At 38.8% G+C, this 19788-nt stretch overlaps 1 protein-coding gene and 1 long non-coding RNA gene across 6 annotated transcripts; both read right to left on the bottom strand.

The window, feature by feature from the left end:
• Window positions 1-1686: 1686 nt before the first annotated feature.
• LOC115763440 lies at window positions 1687-2910 on the bottom strand. Of its 5 annotated transcripts, none has more exons than XR_004017910.1 (4): window positions 2359-2910; window positions 2164-2291; window positions 2033-2079; window positions 1687-1949 (listed from the first exon to the last, which is right to left on the bottom strand). It is a non-coding gene; the product is annotated as an uncharacterized LOC115763440 (long non-coding RNA). The 5 variants fall into 5 exon arrangements; XR_004017911.1 differs by having other exon boundaries at window positions 2177-2291; XR_004017909.1 differs by having other exon boundaries at window positions 1687-2079; window positions 2164-2302.
• A 9228-nt stretch (window positions 2911-12138) lies between these two features.
• Window positions 12139-17841, bottom strand: LOC115763393. Its single transcript, XM_030705936.1, has 3 exons — window positions 17758-17841; window positions 16492-17410; window positions 12139-16268 (listed from the first exon to the last, which is right to left on the bottom strand). The coding sequence occupies exons 2-3, from the start codon at window positions 17345-17347 to the stop codon at window positions 12217-12219; spliced, it is 4908 nt and encodes a 1635-aa protein (XP_030561796.1). The 5' UTR covers window positions 17348-17410; window positions 17758-17841; the 3' UTR covers window positions 12139-12216.
• Between the last annotated feature and the right edge of the window lie 1947 nt (window positions 17842-19788).

The raw sequence follows: 19788 nt of genomic DNA, 5'->3' as shown, positions 1-19788 counted from the left end.
CATTAAAATCATACATGAGATTCGAATAAATATTATTATATTGTATTTTATATCGACTTCTTAGAATAACCTTGTGCACATATATTTTCACCCCACTCAAACCTTTCATCTTTTAACACCTTGCAGCTCATCAGTTTCGAGTGGCAGCCATCCCAAAGGACTTTGCACCTAGCTGAGTTTTCAAGGATTTTTGCCGCGCAGCAGAAATCCCTTCAATTATGCGCACATTACAAGCTAATAATATAAACTAAAGGATTACCCCCTGGCGCTATGAGCAAATAATACATATGAAATAGACGCCCGCCACTTGAACCAAATGCCATCAAATTGCTGCCAAGGCTAAAATCCCCCTATATATATATATAGAGAGAGAGAGTGTCCTCCAAACTGAGCTGTAGTGAGGCTTTAAGCCAAAAGCTCACACATGTGTGTGTTTGAGCGGCTGTACACACTGTATGTGTGTGAAGGTGTGTGTGTGTAGGTGTGTGTGTGTGGGTGCTCAGGACTTTGCTTGTAATTCAATGCCTGTCATGACAGCCAAAAAAAAAAAGGGAGAATAAAATACAGTTATCTTCGCAATAAAGAATTTCAAATACCCTTGCGCATATGGAACAAAATTAAATACCATTCCTCAAGAAGAAATATTCCTATAGGAGCTATATAATATGGTGGTCCTATGTAGAAACGTGGACAGCGAACTGGAACATGGATATAAACAGAGCCAAGTTCGCTTTTGTCCAAATAGTTGCCAGGGGTTACGACCACACCAGTTCATCTGGGCGTCCACCTGGCCCGTAGGCTCAACTGGGGTTCCCACATCCCAGCAAACAGGTCAAATTGCTTGAGAAGGCTCCAATAGCTTGACTCGCTTTTGAAACCACAAAGCAAGCTGCAAATTTCAACCAAGTCTAGGGCACGGCATCAGCACACCAACTGCATCGAATAAGCGCAGACCAAGCCAACACGCAAGGTGACCGGCAACCGATAAGCTGCTGAGTCATCAGAGATGCGCCTCGAAGCGTCTCCTAAGTATCTACGAGGTGAATCATCTGAACACACTACCCAATGTAAATTCAAATGAAGTTAACGCTTGGTAGAGTTCAGAAGAACGAAGATCGATTCCAGCGCATAATAAAACATATTGAATACTTGAAAAAACAATAACAAATATAAATACACAGGAATCTATTATATCTATGAGATATACCAGAACGACATTATGAGGCTCTTGTTCAATCCGATTTCATTCTGCAGGAAAAGACAAATCTATGCAAGTTGGTTATATGAAATCTCTTGAGACCGATTAAATATATATATATACACATTTATTGATAAAATTGAAGTGGCCTTTTGTGAAGAGAGTATTAAAGCGAAATGAATTTAAGCGCATTTCAAATACGCCTAAAAGCGCGCGGGCCTCGCACGTTGTGCTTAACGCATTTATGTTGGAAACGTGATATAATAAAGAAACAGCAAAAAAAAACTGTGTAAAAAATAAAGAACTACCACCAAGCCGTTTTCTTTTTGGGAGGGTAATACAAAACTCAGCAGACAGCGGCCTTCTTTTGATATCAATATCAGCGCATCTTATGGCGCGCAACCCTTTGCACGAAAAAATATTACTCATACGCCGCATTGAGCCGGCCAAATCAAGTCAAAAAATATGCTATAGGAATTTTCATTTTATTTTTTGCACCCTCGACACGAGTCGGCTGTAAATTGAATTGAAATTCGATGGCACTTAGCCCCCAGGGGGTGGCATGTCTGTCTGCCGTCTGTATTAAGGTCGTCCTCAGCTCGGCTGGCATCATCATCCCGGCGCATTAGGCGCACATTTTCGAGTGCCTTTGCCAGGGATAAACGTAAATTTTATTAGTTTTTTTTTTTTTGGCGCTTCGGCAGCTTCCTCTTCTTTGCATTAGCGAAAATTAGCCAGCCAACGGCAGCAACTACAACAACAACAACTCGAAGGTTATTTGACGAGCCAATCGACTTCGAGTTCAGTTTTAGACATACGAAAACGTGAGCTTACATGGGTAAAGGCTAAGCAAAGCCTTTTTCATGAGTTTTCTATTGAAACTTTAAGGTTTTGCATAATGTATAGGAAAATATAACGCATGTTACACAGGGAAGATAGAAAAGCGATAAATAGGCGAGATTTACTTTAAGAATTTACCATTCCTTTGCTTCATATTGTCCTTAAACTAATTTTCATATTTTTGGAAAGATAGAAAAGCGATAGCAAAGCCATAAATAGTCGACTTTTCCTTTAAGAATTTATCCTTCTTATGCTTCAAATAGACTTCAATTAATATTCATATTTTTGGAAAGACAAGAAAGCAATATGAAAACAATTACCGCGCCGATATTTACTGTAGAAATAAGCCATTCCCAAGTTGAAAATTTTCATTTAGTCAATTTTCATATTTTTGTCAAGAATTTTAATATTCTAATAATTTCCATTTAACCATTTTCGAATTTGCGCCGCCAGCAAAAGTGTTGACAGCTTAGCGTATAAAAATGGTAGAAGAATAAAACAGAGAGAAAAAAAATGAAGCGACATTTAAAAGAATCTAAATTAACGTAATATAATTTGACATTTGCGCCTTGTCAAATGAATGTGAAACTTTTACTTTGTTCTATCGGAGCAGGCGTCCGGAGTGTGGGCAAATATGCTCCGGGTATTCATTTACTGAACTGCAATCAAGCATTTCTTTGCCCCCGATTTCTAATGAATTTGCCTAGAGACAGGCAGCGCGTCGCTTTTATATCGGTCGGTGGCACTCGAGATTGGATTTCAAAATAAACGAGTAATAGATCTGACATTTATTGGACAGGCTCGAGGCACAGGCAAGGGGTGCCATGAAATTGAATAGCAAATGAATGCTTTAGCTGAGCCCGGTTCAACCATGTGGAAAGTTAGTCAAAAAAAAAACAAAATTGAAATAAATACTTTTAAATTTCTTTGTGTACATTTAAAATTAAATATAAAATTAAAAATTTGACATATATTTACATTTTTGCTATCGATAAATGCAGCATGTTTACAATCACAGAAATGTGCGATAAATAATATATATGAAAGGATATTTAAATCACCTTGAAATGCTGGATTTATTTGAATAATTTTTAATATACATGTAAAAAGAATATACTAAATACACGATTTGCAAACATCTACACTTTTATTATCGATAGCTGAAGTGTATCGATAATCACGATTTTTTCGACTTTTCTTGACTCGACTTTGGTTTTTATTTAATTTATTTGCTATTAACTTAAATATCTTTGAGCTTGCGCCAGCTCTTATGTATTTTTTTTTTCAAGCAAATTTAATTAACCCTGACTACCTGAGCAAAACTTTAACTGAAGCAGCGCCACAAAATGTTGCAAGGCAGCTAGATGAAGTAGCTCACATTTAGTACAAGTTTAATTCGACGTGCAGCAGCACTTCTTGCCACAATGTTACACATTTGGCATAATAAATTTCAATTGAAACTGCGCAAAAGTAACTCAAATGCGTGTTTACCAAATGAGCTGAGACTTTGATTATTATTGTGAGAGGGAATTTATACATATAAAAAGCTTAGCTTTCCCGCAACAAACGAAATCCACTCGCTACAATCTGGAGCTTGGCAAAATTCCATTTCACAATCCGACCAAGTGTCAGCTTGAAAATGGTTTCGTTCTGTATTTGCTTTCCAACCTCCCCCATCTTTATGCATTTGGTCAGGTAAGCGACTGTCTGCAGGATTTGCGGCACGTTGCACGCTGCGTATACGCAATAAATTTGCACATATTCCAACTGGCAAAAGTGTCCGCCAAGTGTAATTGTAATATTTGTCGAATGCGTGCGCTTAGTTTTTGGACAGCATTTTGGTATTTGCCAAACTCTTAACACGAAATACGAAGACACTTTTACCCCAAATCTAAACTATAATTTTTGCCATTTAAATAGGTGTGTGCGCATGTGTGTGCATGCATGTGTGTTGCGTTTGAAATGCTTATCCAATTGGCAGTGAAGTTTTCTGGCTTGCAAGTTGATGGGGTGCAAAGTGCTGGCTTATCGTGGGGGATCCGTTTAATGGGAAAGATTTATTATATGGACGTTTAAAGCAAAAGTACCTCCATTAACACTATCAAAAAACTAGATTTCTTATTTTGCCACCAAAGAAAATAAATTTAAAATGATTTCGTCTCCCCACAGCGCAATAAAGTGAAATACCAAGGTTTGCTCCTCGACCAGAGGCTAATTTTCAGACTTCACATCACGTCAGTGATAAATAGTTGCCAAAATCTCCAGTCTATATCGGCACAAGAAGAGCAAGATTCCTCTCAGCAACTGGCAAAGATTGTACCCACAGGCATTCCGATTTGGAGAATTACTGCCAAGTCCCAAGGTATTGGGATAATCAAGGATTGTCCATGGTAAATGGAAACTCAACTCTGCATAGATTCCAGAATCTGGCAATTGTCAAGGGCGAGATCGCCTTCTACTCCAAAGATCGATAGATAGAAGATCGATTGTTAGTTCACAGTAGTCGCTTGGCCGGGCCTTTGGCCTCAGCTACACATATCCGGAATTCAAATGGCGCCACTTTGGCCTTCTCCCATGACGAATCCTTGAGCCGAAAATCGTTTCTACCACCATTTAAAACTTTGTTTTAATATAACTGTAACTAAATTTACTTTTTTTTAACACTGTTTATCCCAAATTTATAAATTAGTGCACGAGCCCGACGATATTTAATATAGATACTAAACGCATTATAGAACAGTCTGATTGCGAAACAAAAAAAATTCATCTTTACATTTTGCTAATACAAATTTGAATTGCCAATGTAAATGACTGCCAATAAATTAACTCCAATTTTTGAATAACGAAAACCTCTAATTTAAAAAGATATTAAATTTGATAGCTAATTAAATGCCTCGCCGAAAACTTTTCTTCTACATAAACACATCAAATCCCCATGGTGTTCCGAGCTTATGTTGCTAGAGGACTTGCGGGCCTCTCATTATAGTTATCCGCACATTAATGAAATCTCTGAAGGCATGTGTCTCAGTGTATATGTGTGTGCTCTCTTAAGCAAGATAGCAGCTCGAATTTATATGCCACAAGATGCAAAGACGCATGTAGCACATGCGATAAGCAAATAGTTCAAGAGTGAGAGGCAAATCGAGTAGAGAAAAGAGAGGGAGAAAGAGAGAGTGCGGCAGGAAGAAGCAAGGAGCCGCAGCCCTTCGCAACACAGCCACTTCGACTGACGCTGATTGATTTGAATAAACGCGCGCATATTTATCAAATTAGCCACAAGACCCGCAGAGAGTAAGAGCAACCGACATACTTACACAGCGAGTTAATTTTGCCAGTGGCGTAGTTGGGAAACACAAAGAATTTCGGGTTTGCTAACAAATTTATCAACATGCAAAATAAGTAGAATATTATTATTATTATTTCGGCTAAAATTATAGTTAAAATTAGTCTTTAAATAATACTCTAATATTACCTGCATTAGAGAACAGAAAATTTTAGCGCCTTACTTTTTATACCCTTGTAGAGGGTTTATAATTTTGTCATGATTTGTATAAAACATAGAAGGAGATATCTTTGACACCTTAGAGTATAGATATTCTAGATCAGCATCAACAGCCGGATTGATATAGCCATGTCCGTCGGTCCATCTGTCCGTCTGTTTCTATGCGAACTTGTCTCTCAGTCTTAAACTATTCAACTTGAAACCCTGCATAAGTCCCTCTTTTTGTTGCACGCAGTAAAAATGTTGGAACCGGCCGGATCGGACCACTATATCAAAATATTCTGTTTTCAAAGACATTTTTTAAAAACCCAGCATTTTCGAGATTTACTCTTCTCACATATTTGAAAAGGGGGAAATGTATAGAAGTGCATTAAATCTTTGGCATGCCGAAGATATCCTCACTTTGTCGTTTCAGTTTGATTATGTTAAAGACTTTTTACTTTTAAGAAGTTTGGAAAGTGAGAAGAAGAGTGTGAATTTGGAGAGAATGACAAATGACAATAAACTATGTAATATAAGACTTTAAATTCTACTTAAATGAATTATATTGGACAAGCTCGCGATCTGTTTGTTATTACCCTTCAGGCGACGTCACTGTGCTTTGAGCCTGTGGTATGTGCATACATATATACGTCTCTCTGTGTATGTATTTGTGTGCGCATGTATTTGTGCTCATACAAAGTGTCATCAACTAATCAAGTGGCATTTGTTAAGAGAAAGAGAAGAGCTAAATGGGGCCAAAGGAACGGGGCAGAAATGAGAATGAATCTCTTGTGGTCAGCGGAAACATAAATTTGGGACGCGCACAGCAAAGGGAATGAAATGAAAATAAATAATAATAAATAGGCGCATCAAATTGATAAAATGCGAATAATTATTGTAAGACATTGGCGTTGATTTTGATTTAAATGCTAAACGCTCATAAATCAATGAACCAAATGAATAAATATTACAATGGGGCTAGCAAAAAACAACAGCAAAAAAAAAGAAGAAACAATAAATAATATCGCGTGGGAAGTTTGCAGTTTTTCAACACTGTCCATTAGCGGCACATAAATAAAAGGTTGGCAGGCTGGCAACCAGGCGAACAAAAGCCTTTCGCCGAGCAACCATTAACATACTTTGTTTAGCCAAGAAAATAATCACAATAAGTAATAATAAGAAAAAGAATAGAATAATAATAATAATGCTCATCATCGTAAAATGGGTTAAGCTGAGCTGCTCCGAACTGACACAATTTTAATATGTATTTATTTAGCGGCTTTTTATGCATTTTCTTAGATTTAACAGCCATCAGCTGTGCTCAACGCTTGGCGCATTTTATTAAAATCTTGGCCAAATATTAGACGCACCAACAAGGGTTAAAATGCCACCCACTGAAAGATGGTTCATAATTCTGAATAATTTCGTTATTTATATTTCTTTTTTCTTTCATTTTTGTTCTCTTTTTTTCGCTGGGGTTGACCAGCCACAAAGGCCGAGCGCACAATAAAATTAGAGGCCAAAAGGCCGAGGCTGGCCGTCTGGGCAGCTCGTAATATATTTTCATTAAATTACATGCAATTTTATGGTCTTTTTTTTCGGGTGCGGGGCATGGAGCGGCATACTTAAAATTATATGCATATAATTAAATGAGTGTGCAAATAATTTTCAAACTGTTTATTACCAGTAAAAGGTTAGTCAAAGGTATTTATGACCTTTGACAGGGAAGTGCGACTCGGACGAGCAGGTCAGTATTAATCTCTAAGGAGAGAGAGAGACTTTTTTATAGCCTAATTCCATTATCAACATTTCTTAAATTTGTTTGCGAATGTGAAGTACATATGTTGCCTGAACGTTTCCCAACCCAAGAAACCACATTTATCACATTTGCAAACAATGTTGTTATTCGCCCCGAGTAATTAGTGTTTTTTTCGATAATTTATCGAATTTTGTACCGATGTTACGGAAAATATGAAAGTATTTTTACCATAAGCAGCTGATATGACAGAGAGGCCGTATTATTGGACTTTGCGGTTCTTAGGTATATCAAATCAACCCGATCAGCTGTTTATGATTTTTATTAGAAGCGGTACTTTCGACATTCCTATGTTACCGACAACTAACACTTGCTAATGGAAAAGCGGAATGTGAAGTTTGTAAATCTAAGAGATATTGAATTGAAAAACAAAAAACATTTAAAGCAAGTATATGTAAGTGTCAGGGATTGCAATTAAGATAATAATATTGGCAAAAATATATAAATAGAATATCTAACCTCTTAATAGAAAAGTTACAACTTATATAAATAACATATCCATTTTCAGCCAACGGACAGGCACTTCATACATTTATGTTATTTTGGCAAATCTAAGCAAAAAAAAAACTTATTAAATTTATGGGAAGACAAAAGTTTTTTTGGCTCGTCAGTGCTATGCCATTAGCCAGCACTGGACACGTCAACAGCTTTTTGCACTTTTGCAGCAATAACAATAACAATGTGAATTAAATAAAATAATAGCAAATGCCAAAACAGAGCACAATAAAGGCATAAAGTTAGTTCAAGCGAGAGTGAGAGGGGACGACAAAGGGAAAACGAGTGAGAAAAACTAGAAGATGCTCGTCCAAACAGGGTCATGCGGCGTATACGCAATGCCAATAAAAGCCAAACACATACACACTTACACACACATATACACAGCCAGCAAGAAGCCAAACCAAATACCAAAAATGCCTTTTATTGAAATTTATGACACACAAGCTGCACACTAGCAACCAGTTATGAAATCAGTGAAAAAGTCAGCTGCCCCTACCACTACGCGCTCCTCCTGTAGCTACAGAGGGGCATTTCAATTAGTTGCAATTTGCTAAAAGTCCAAATAATGCAATTGGATTCCAGCATTGATTTTGATTGCGGCACATAAACTGTGTGTGTAATGTGCAATTGTTTAGGCGCTGCCAAAAATATATATGTTTATATACAATATAATAACAATCGAATATTACGCATACGCCCCATGGGGCGTGCAAATATGTTGCACCCCGCCAAACAGCCAGCCACTAAGCTGCAGCAACTGTTAACCCTTTTTTATACTCTGTTCACAAAGTATAAAGGGGTATGCTGGTTTTGTACAATGTCTGTCTTGCTGGGCGTCTATACAAAGCACGATAATATGGCCAAAAGGGTCGTGACAAATCGGACAAATTGTGCTTTTACTTGTTCTGGAACTGAGCGCCAGGCCTGCAAGTCCAGTGTTTCGGTTGGAACCTGGTTTTCCACATACGTGAGCCCAGCTTTTGGTTCAATTCCTGGTTTATTTTTTATTTGCAACATTTAAATGAAACAGTTCAAAGTTGAATTCATAAATTTCTTAATAGTTAAAGCTATTATTGAATTGTGAACGGGCATTACACAGTGGCTTGCAACCGACTGCAACACACATTTGTTGTTTTTTTTTTCTTGTGTTGCCCAACATTGTTTATGGTGTAGCCGATGCTGGTCAGTGCTAACGGTATCTATGTCTGTGGCAACATCCGTCGCACATATTCGTCGCCAGCTGCGCTGCCCATTGAAACGGAAATGAGAACTCAACGCAGCGGAAATTTAATAACGACCAGCAATTTAGCGACAAGTGGACGCGGGGCCATGGTCGAACGACATATTTATGCGGCCATTTTGACAGACCGCAGTAACCAGAGCGTCGGCCAGCCACGCCCCCTATCAATTGTTGTGCTTCTGTGTGTGTGTGTGTGTGTACGTGTGTTCATTGACAAATGACCATTTCATATGTGAAATGGCAATTCAATTGATTTTCTGCGCGCCCTGTGTTTGCAATTGTAATGAAAATAGTTCAAATATGTTTGCCCAGGCTGCTTCACTGCAATAATGAGAAGTATTTCATAAAGACCGCCCCCCACATAAATTGTATCCCTCTGAAAGAGAAAGAGAGAAAAAAAGAGGGAAAATACTGACAACAAATTGTCAATAACAATGGCAAAATGTTAAACGGCCAGCGCGCAACTGCAACTGAAATTTATGGCTCGAACAGATCAAGTACTCATATGTCACGGTCATAATAATAAATTTTATTGTTTAATTTGGAAATGGCGCACAATTGCTGTGTACTCTACGGCATAGGCTACATAGTAAGCGTATGAAGAGCAGCAAACAACAATTAAACAACATTTAATTATATAGAAATTATATAATCATATACAAATGCAAATATATTTATATGCAGAGAAAAAATTTAGTTAAAAAAGTGACTTTTATGAGTTTATTTAATTAGGCTCAAGCTGGCAAATATGCAAATTTGACATTAAGCAACTTGTCTGTAAGCTTCATGGCAATTTTTATGTGCTGAAATTTGAAAAATTCTTAAAACTATGAAGTTACATTTGAAAACATTAGCTTGTTCTTTTCTGCAGTTAGAATATAAGTCCATGTTAACTTTTTTATAGCTTCTGGTAAGTTGGTAATTAGCAGGAAAAACTCTTGTTTTACACATAACTTATTTAAAAGGCAGATGTGCGGCAACTTTGCCCAGTTAAATTCGGTGTTAACATATAAAACAGCGTGTTAAAATGTTTAATTTAACTTTACCATGAACATGAAAACCCTTTTGATGGTTTATGGTCAAAAGCGAGAAACAAATGCCGCACAATATGTTAAAGTCCATGTTAAATTTACAATGAGCATGAACCAGAGAAATTGTCGCTTATTAACTTATCATTTCGTTGCAAAATAATTAACAATTAGATACTTTTAAATTTAGACAACACAAATTGCAAATATCATAAAGTTCATGGTAATTTTACCAAGACAATGGCTAAACAATGCCTAGACCACAAAGTAGGGCAAGAATTAAGTTAAGCTCCAATTTTATGACCTTCAATGGGTCAGTTAATTAAATTCCTGGCCAACAATTGTCGAAACTGAGTTCTTCTGACAGCTTATTAAATCTGCCATTTTTTATCAGCTCACATTATTATGACTTTTCACACACACATGCGCTCGCAATTTTCTATGAAATTAATTTTGCTAATCAGTGGCAAGTGAAAAGTCACTCACTTGTCTTTTGTTTGCCTTTTGCCGTCCAAAGCACACATGACAAAATAAAGGCAGCCCCCACCATTTGGCCCAGCCATGGAAGGTTATATTAAATGCCTGGCTCAATTATCTTCCTCTTGACATTCTTTCTGAAAGGCAGCCGCTTTATAATTTTACCAGCCTGATATATGTGACGCAGTCAGAAAACGTCTCAGCAGCTGGGCCTGTCAAGATAACAAAGAGTTCTCGACTTATATACGCTTCCAGCATTGTGCATTGCTTATGGCCAGATTTTACAATTAGATATGTATGATATTTTGGCATGTGGAAATTTTACAAAATTAAATTATGCATTTATGAAAAAAAAGGGGGAAGAAAAAAGTATTCAACTTGATTTAATTGAAATTTGTTGAAATAATTAAATTTCACACGAACTTCTGAAGAGAAATACGAAAGCAGGACTTGGAATTAATTTGCCAACGCTTAAGCCAAAAAGTAATTATCCATTATTTACTTTATTTTACACAAGACTCACACGACTACGACTACGACGATGACGACTGCCTGCATCTATTCATTCGTTATTCAGTTGTATTCACAGCAGAAATTAGCATAACAAAAGGCAGCTGCACAATTCAAACATTGCTAAGTCGATTCTTAATTTTCAATTAAAATCCAATTTGTGCACACAAAAACGCCAAAGAGACGACGTTTTTCAAATGAAAATATTTTTTTGCTTAAATCCATTGTCAATCCTTTAAACGGACACGCGCATGTGCATGAATTGGACTGAATGTGGAAGGCTTTGTACTTGCGCATGGGAAGGACATTAAAGTGGAATAGGTGAGAATGAAGGAAATATTGGCATACGATTACAGAATCAGGATTCAATTTTAATTTAATAAAATATTTGTTTTCTATAAGTAAGTCTAGAAAGTTGCCAGTTGACAAGAAATATTTGATATGTATTTATATAAAATACTAAAAATAAACTTGAAACTTTCGATTAGCAGAAATTGTTGAATCATAAAACTGCTTTAAAGATTCCTTTTTATTTAATTCTATATAATTCTCAAATGAGAATATATACTAAAAATTAAACTATATATATACAAATACATTAAATTGGGGTCTAGAATAATATAAGTATTTTAAATACTAACAAAATACTAATAACTACATTAAAAAATAAAAATTAATTTAAAGTATTTTTAATAATAAAATATAGAAATAAATCATTTGATAAATCTACTAATAATTTTAAATAATGATATATATATATATATAAATATTCACATAAATATAAAAGATTTTATAAATATATACATATATACATATCTGAACAGCTGGTCTCACTAATCATGGTGTATTGTGAGACCAGCTGATCACAAATATTGATAATATATTATATATTTATATAAAAGTTCTACTCTAGGTTCTAGAGTAGAATAGCAATATTTTAATACTAAAATTTAATAAGCAAAAAAATGTATTTATTTATAACTTAAGCAAATGCACATTTTTTAATAAAAATTAAAAATAAATAGTTTTTTAACCTCAACTATCATTATATAAAATTATAAAAACCAAATTTTCAATTACCAAAAATCAATAAAATAAAATGAAATTTTGAGCTTAAGTTTTAAGCTAATCGAATTGCGATTTCCTTTTAGTTTTTAGTTTTCGCTGAAATTTAAACGTTTGCGCCTCCTTTAATTCCTTAAATCGCTGCTCGTAATACCCATGTCGATCCAATTTTTTGGCCAGCACCTGCAGCTGCGGCTCCCCTGTGGCGTAAAGGCCAGTCAAAAACTCGGCCAAAACCAATTGAAAATCGTGCTCCAAATCGTTAATGGCATCGCATGTATTCTGGCAGGACCAACGCAGTTCCAGAAGCAGCTGCTGCGCCGATTCCCGCTTATCCAAGCGCTGATTGAATAGCTGACCGAGTGATAGAAACTTTTGCTGCACTGCATCCAGATGAATAATGGACGCATAGAGCTGGCCCAGATAGTGCTGGAACTTGCCGCATTTCCCCCTCTGCATAATGCCGTACTCAATGCTTTCCAGATACGCACCATGCAGCTCGAGCAGCTCGTCCAGAGTTTTTGCCGTACTGCAGCCAAAATATAGACGCTCAAAAGCGCTGGCCAGCACATCCTGCAGCATATAGCTTCGCAGCTGTAGCATAAACTCCTGCAGCCGGTCACTGAACTGCTCGAAGCGATCTCTCACATGCCGCGCATCCTTCGAGTGCGCCAAATTGATGCGCTCCCAAAAATGCGCTTGATGTCGCCTTATCCGCTCATTGAGCACATAGTCTGCATAGTGAAGCTGCCAGAGGCAGGCAAAGCTGATCTCGTATTGCAACTGGCGCGCGCCCAGTAAGGGCAGCCAGTGGGCCGGCTGCTGCCAACGTAAGAGGAAGCAGCACCAGCTCTGGCTGCCCTTGTGGTCACCCTTAACCACATAGAGATTCTCATTGTGGGCGCAGAGCAGCTGCTCCAACATTTTGTTCAGTTGCTTTGGATTAAAGTATTCAGCGGGCTGCTCTAGCGCCGGCTCCAGCAGCTCGATCAATTCGCGCACAAATTCCACATCTGTCAGCAGCCAATATTGATGCAGCCGGCTGAGCAACTCCAAGGGTTGTGGACTCGCTTGCTTCAGCTGCTGCAACAGCTCTCTGGATGTCTGCAGCTGCAGGTCGGTGACAAGCTCAGCGAGTGGCTGCTCATCCAGCTCACGATAGCTGCTGGCACAGGCGGCTGCCAATTGCTCACGCAGCTCTGCATCAGATACTGTCAGCTCAAGCTGCCGGCCCAGAAATTGACGGGCATAATGTTGATTTCGGCCCGCGCCGAGTAGCTGCTGTGCCAGCGCTTGGCTCAAAAAATACGGCAGTTGTTGCTGCACCAGCTCAAACTGCTGCGTCCAATAGTGCTCCACAAGGCAATTGTCGCTGCTGCGCTCCAAAATAAAAAACTCATCCGCAGGCAGCTCGCCACGCAGCAGCCAGCTACTAATCCGGGCCAGCAGCGGCTCGGCGGCGCAACGCAGCCACAACTGCAGCAGCATATCGCAGGCGGCGTTGGCCTGGCCCAGCTGCAATTGCAAATACTGCAGCAATGGCTGTCGCCTGCTCAAGCCGCCGCAGAGCTGCAATAGCCACTGGAAGCGCTGTCGATAGCTTCTCGTGTGCCAGAATAAATGCAGAAGACTCTTGGGCTGCACTTTTTGCCGTTTATAAAACTCGGAATAGTTGAGCAATTCAGCCAGCAGACAGGGCGTCAAAGCGCGCCCACATTCGCCCAGTTGTTGCAGATGCTTCTGCTGCTGCTGCAGGCATCTGTAGTAGTAGCCCACCTCGGCCAGCGACAGGAGCAGATAGGATTCGCTTATGCTGCGCTGATGATGCGGCGAGCGCAACATCAGACGTGGACCCAGAGCCGAGGAACGCAGCTGCTGGCACTCGTAGCCCAGCATGCCGTGCAGCGCATCCTGCAGTCGCTCCTCATGCGACAGTTCCCTGGCAGTGCCACGATCCCGCTGCTGCCAGCGCATCGTCTCGTATTCCCGCAGTTCGTCGGCGGTGAGCAGCTGTTGCAGCTGGCATTTGGCAATCGCGGCCACACACTGCTCCGGATCGAAGGAATATTTCTTGCGCATGCAACGCAAAAAAGCTTTTAAGCGTCTTCGGATCGCAGCGACATCGATCGTGGGGTTCCGATTGGCTTGGTTCCATTTTGCTTGGGGCGCCACAATCTCATGGAATTGTGTCCATTGCGCAAAGAAATTGGGCGCATCGCGCTGCATGGGCGAGCATTGATAGGCGGGGTTGCATTGAAATTGCTTTACAATGAAACGAGAGGCGGCTATAACGTGCCGTTGGTGCTGCCACTTGGTTATCGATTGTTGCTGTGTTATCGTTTCATCGGGCATCGATTGCAGGCTTATCGTCTCTTTCGTCTGCTGCGGATGCTGCCATGTGGTTAGCTCATGCACTTGCTTAACTAGCTCTAAAAGACAGTCGGAAGTATTTTGTTCAGGTATATCTTCTTCAGAGGTTATCGACTGAAGAGGGTCTGACAGCAATCCTGGTTGCCACCCAGCTGGAGGGGGCACGCGCTTAGATCGCGCTAATAGAACGCTAGAAGTAGCTCTTAAAGGCATCGATTCTTGCTGTTTTATCGATCCATCGGGCATCGATTGCTGATTTATTGTGTAATTAATTGATAAGTCTTTCGTCTGCTGCGGATGTTGCCATGTGGTAGGTTCGCGAACTTGATTAACTTCCTCTAAAGGGCAATCGAAAGTAACTTTTTCAGTTATATCTTCTTCAGAGGTTATCGACTGAACCGGGTCTGACAGCAATCCTGGTTGCCACCCAGTTGGAGGGGACATGCGCTTAGATCGCGCTAATAGAACGCTAGAAGTAGCTCTTAAAGGCATCGATTCTTGCTGTTTTATCGATCCATCGGGCATCGATTGCTGATTTATTGTGTAATTAATTGATAAGTCTTTCGTCTGCTGCGGATGTTGCCATGTGGTAGGTTCGCGAACTTGATTAACTTCCTCTAAAGGGCAGTCGGAAGTAACTTTTTCAGTTATATCTTCTTCAGAGATTGTCGACTGAACAGGGTCTGACAGCAAATCTTGTTGCCACCCAGTGGGAGAGGGCACGCGCTCTAATAGAACGCTAGTCGTAGCTCTTAAAGATATCGATTCTTGCTGTGTTATCGATCCATCGGGCATCAGTTTTTGTTGTGTTATCGACTTATCAATCTCTGGCAACATTTCCTTAGAGGATGTAAGCGTAGGTTGCTCCGAAATGGAAAGTGTGTACTGATCAGTTTCGGTGAAAAGTGTTGTAGATATCGATTCCCGTTGAGCTATCGATTGTTCAATATTTGGCTGCGCTTTATGTTTCCAGTTGCTTGTGAATGGACTGCTTACCTCTGCGTGAACGCTGGAATAAACTCCAGAAACTTTCGACTCTTGCTGCTCTAACGACCGAGCTGTTATCAGTTCTTGCCCTATTATCGGAAGATCAATTTCTGCCAAACTTTCTTCGGATGCCGTAAAAATGTAATGTTGATGGTAATATGAGGAATATTGATTACGTAACTCCAAGTGAGTGCTGGAACTGACTCTTGGAGTTATTGATTCCTGGTGCATTGTTGCACTACTGACTATCGGTTCTTGTTCTGTTATTGTATGACCGATCTGTGACAGCATTTCTTCAGATGTCGTCAAAAGGAAATGATCTATAGGGGAGGTTAAGCGCTGATTTGCCCACCAGACAGATGGCTTCACTTGCTCCATACAGAAGCCGGTAGGGTTATTCGTAGTTGTGAATTTGCGATATACACTAGACCGATCGATTTCAGGCTTAATTTTCGTGGATATTGCTTGCTCTTCTTTTATTTTCCAATCGATATCGGTAAATATTTCACCTGTACTTGTTTCTATTTCCGGTGTTTCCATACGATTGATTTGTACCAGAAGCAATTCATCATCAGTATTCGTAGCGATATCGGAAAATACACTTCGACTTGTTTGAACACCCCGATCTGACAGCGTGTGGTGTAGTTCAGTTTGCTGAGATTTATTTAGTAGTTCAGATCGTGTCGGTTCCACAAACTGACAGCCTACCTCAGTCGTCTCCTTGATAATATTCCTTCTCTTTTCGCATATTTCAGCTGGAAAAAATACCGATTTTTTAGAGTTCCACAAATTAAAGTCAATCAACCCCTGTGAAAAGTGTACGATGTTTGTCTTGTGAAGGATGTGAGTGTCAAAAAATTAATTTTTAAACGTGTTTGTTTGTAAAATCCTATTCTACATCTGTTTGGCCAATCGAACAATTCTATCTCTAGTACAATGTCATTGTGATAATTATTATACTTAAAGGTTCTTCCGTACCAGCTCTTGATTCGCGATTCTTCGAATTGCATTCTTTCAACTGGATTCCAATATCTTCATAGAGCATAAGCTCTGAACTGCTTGAACATGATTTGGCGGGCCTATTCCAATTTAACATATAAATTACCTTCATTTCATCGTCTTTGTTCGGCTTCGGTTCTTCCCTAATATTTGTTGCATTTGCCGCTTTCCTCGCCTGAATATAACTTATTTTATAGCTTGCCTGATCCCAACGCAAACCTTTTGAGTTACAGCAAAATCGCGCTGCTTTATATACCACAGAGGCAAACCCTACTTTCAATATTTGTGAAGTGCAAGACCTTTTGGGCATAGGAAAAAAGTTTTCAATATTGATAGATCTTACTTCCGAAGGACGTTCCGAATTCTCCTCATTTAGATGCATTACATTTCGAGCAACCGAGATGAGGGATTCGGTGATGTGTTCCTGGTATCGCAACGTTTCTTCCAGATGCACTTGTTGCGGCTTTTTCGTATCAAAAAGGTGATAGCAAAATATAAGAAATTGCCGACGTTTGGATTCATTTGGCTCTAGCCTCGTAAGCAGCCTATAGAGATGTAGAAAGAGCTTATACCGATGCTCCTCTAGCACCTGGTCCTGCGCATTCTCCATGGAATGCAATTGCCTAAATCGTTGCCGGAAATGATTGAGATTTATGTTAATTTTGGTTTCTGGTGCGGCGACTTCTACGTGATGCTCCAACATGGGACGTTTACAGCCCAAAGCTATGCCTAGCTTCCATAGAAGAACAGGTACGCTATGAGCAAAATCTTCGGGGGATAGACCAAGCGGAGATTTATGCGGACCTTCGACTGGTTGCTGTTCTTCTTCGGCCATGATAGTTATACTTAAATGCGCAATATGTGGTTTAAACTCAAAAAAATAAAAGTAACTGAAGGTCTGAAATTAAAAATTAGTAAATATGCTTACCAAATTCCAAGGTTCAATATATAAGATGAACTCAAATAATTTATAATTCTACATAAAGCTGGTAACTTAAAGATAAATATAAATATTGTCTATAGTAACAGAAACTGGTTCAATTTATATACGTATTTTCTCAAATATTATTGATAAAAGTATTTATTTGTAAGACTACAAACCATTAAAATATATTAAAAATGTCATAATGTACATTATCTAGCTGCTATTATAAGATATTTCCATATAATACTCTACCAGATCGAAAATTCTAACCTTATGTCAAAAATATCTTCTATTCCTATATTCATCGTGTATTTACTTACAATTTAAAAGACGGATTTCGACTTTAATAGTTGTTTCAAAAAATATTTTACTTAAGAATTTGTATACACATTTTTCTAAAAATTTTCAAAATATATTTGCTGTGAAATGATAAAAATCCCAAAGGCTTGTTAGCTTAGGCAATAATACATTACAATAAATAATAGCTTAAATTGTCTTTTAATCTTTATATCTATCATAATCTGTTTGCGCGTATTTCTTGGCCAACGTAATTAACTCATAAATCTGTCAAAATTGTAAATTGTCGACAGGTTAAAAACTCAAGTGTTCAGCAAAAATTGCGTTGCATTCGCACCTTTTGCAGTCGCCACCGCAACCTTTTTGCAACTTTTCATTCAGCACGGTGGGTCGGGTCAAACGAAGTTGGGTAAGGTGGGGGGCGCAGGCTTTCTCAAAATGTATGATGCCACTTTTAACCTCAGACCGTAAAAAGTTTTGCCACTGTGCAAAAGGAAACTATGAAAAGATAAGTGAAAGAGATTATAAATGCATTGTAGTAAAATTTACCGCCAACATCAGCGGCAAAAGACACAAGAGAAAAACAAGTAGCGGAATTCTATGCGCTAATGCACGAATAAGAGATACCCTAAAGCCAACTATGCATTGCCATACACCAAAAATATAACATATTTTAATATAAGTTTTTATTTTTATGCCCTGAACCCATTAAAAATGGTTAAAAAGGGTATAATGTACTTGTGCAAATGTTTTGAACAGGCAGAAGGAAGCATCTCCGACCCCATTAGGTATATATATTCTTAATCAGCATCAACAGCCGAGTCGATCTAGCCATGTCTGTCTGTCTGTCCGTCTGTTCGGCCGTCCGTATGTATGAACGCAAGGATCTTAGAAACTAGTGCCTGAGCAGATCGAGTTTGTTTCCGATAATCGATAACATACTCCGTTTCCAAGCAATCGATAAAATTCAATTTCGGCATCCTGTTTATTGAGCAAATTGAGTAAATATTAAGACTGGTATCACCAAACTTGATGTGTTACTTCTAGAATAATATATATATATCAAGTTTCTTAAATTTTATACCTATCGCCACCTCCCCGCTAGCACCACAGAGCTATAAAGCAAGCTAATAACCCAACTTATATTGCCCACCAATTTAAGCCACAACTTAATGAAAATATTCTATGATACAATTAGATATACTGTAGAATACTTCATTAAGATCGATTAAGAAAAAACCAAAGTAATGTTTTACTGCGCAATTGGATGGGGAGCAAATTCCAAGAATTTCTGTATACATGTACACACACATATTCACGCGCGTCTGCTTCGAAATTGTTCAACAGCATTGCAATTGCGATTGTTTTATGTGCTGCTACTTTAGTTCGATTTTTTCTCAATAATACTTAATTATTGGTGTGGCCGTTGAGGAGAGGCATAGCAAGTGTTGCGGTCTGTCGTGAGTTCAAGCCCTACTGGGGGAACTGTTTTCTTTTTTGGGCTTGTGTGGCTGTTGAATAGAGTCGTCAGCAAGTAATGCGGTCAGTTGCGAGTTCGAACCCTGCCAAGAGAACTTCATTTTTAAATTATCTTTATTACTTCAAACGAGCGCGTTGCGCGAACTACATTTGGTGTTGGAATAAGAGGGTTCAGTGTATTCCCTAGTCGGGAGCTTCCGACTAGAACCTCTTACTTGTTAATATTGGAGAATACATTTAGAAAGTGAGTTGTGCTAAATGAGAAACATCTCACAAAAATAGGACTGTGCGTCGACATTTATCTATTATCGATAACTACCAATTTTCTCAAGCTGTATCTATTATATTCTCGAAGAGCGTCAGACTAATGAGCGGACAGGCAGGCGGGAGTCATTTCATGTGCACATCATTTTTATGCCACAAATTGCCAACGTTTCAATGAGTATAGGGTACAAAAACAGTCGTGAATGGCACACAATTTACGTGCAGGCAAGTCAAAAGTAAAGGAAACGGAAGCGGAAGCGGAAACAGCCATTTAAAAAAAAACTGTCACCAGACAGACATAAGCGATAGAA

The sequence above is a fragment of the Drosophila novamexicana genome, unplaced genomic scaffold (assembly GCF_003285875.2).
Source record: "Drosophila novamexicana strain 15010-1031.04,08,12 unplaced genomic scaffold, DnovRS2.1 tig00000739-arrow-arrow-pilon, whole genome shotgun sequence".
NCBI classification, from domain to species: Eukaryota; Metazoa; Arthropoda; class Insecta; order Diptera; family Drosophilidae; genus Drosophila; species Drosophila novamexicana.
This window is presented reverse-complemented; position numbering and strand designations above follow the sequence as displayed.

Excerpts from the sequence above, each read along its gene's own strand:
- LOC115763393 (XM_030705936.1), bottom strand. The coding sequence starts at position 17,347 with ATGGCCGAAGAAGAACAGCAACCAGTCGAAGGTCCGCATAAATCTCCG. Across the intron at positions 16,269-16,491 it reads GAATCGCGAATCAAGAGCTG|CTGAAATATGCGAAAAGAGA; the intron begins GTACGGAAGAAC and ends TATTTTTTCCAG.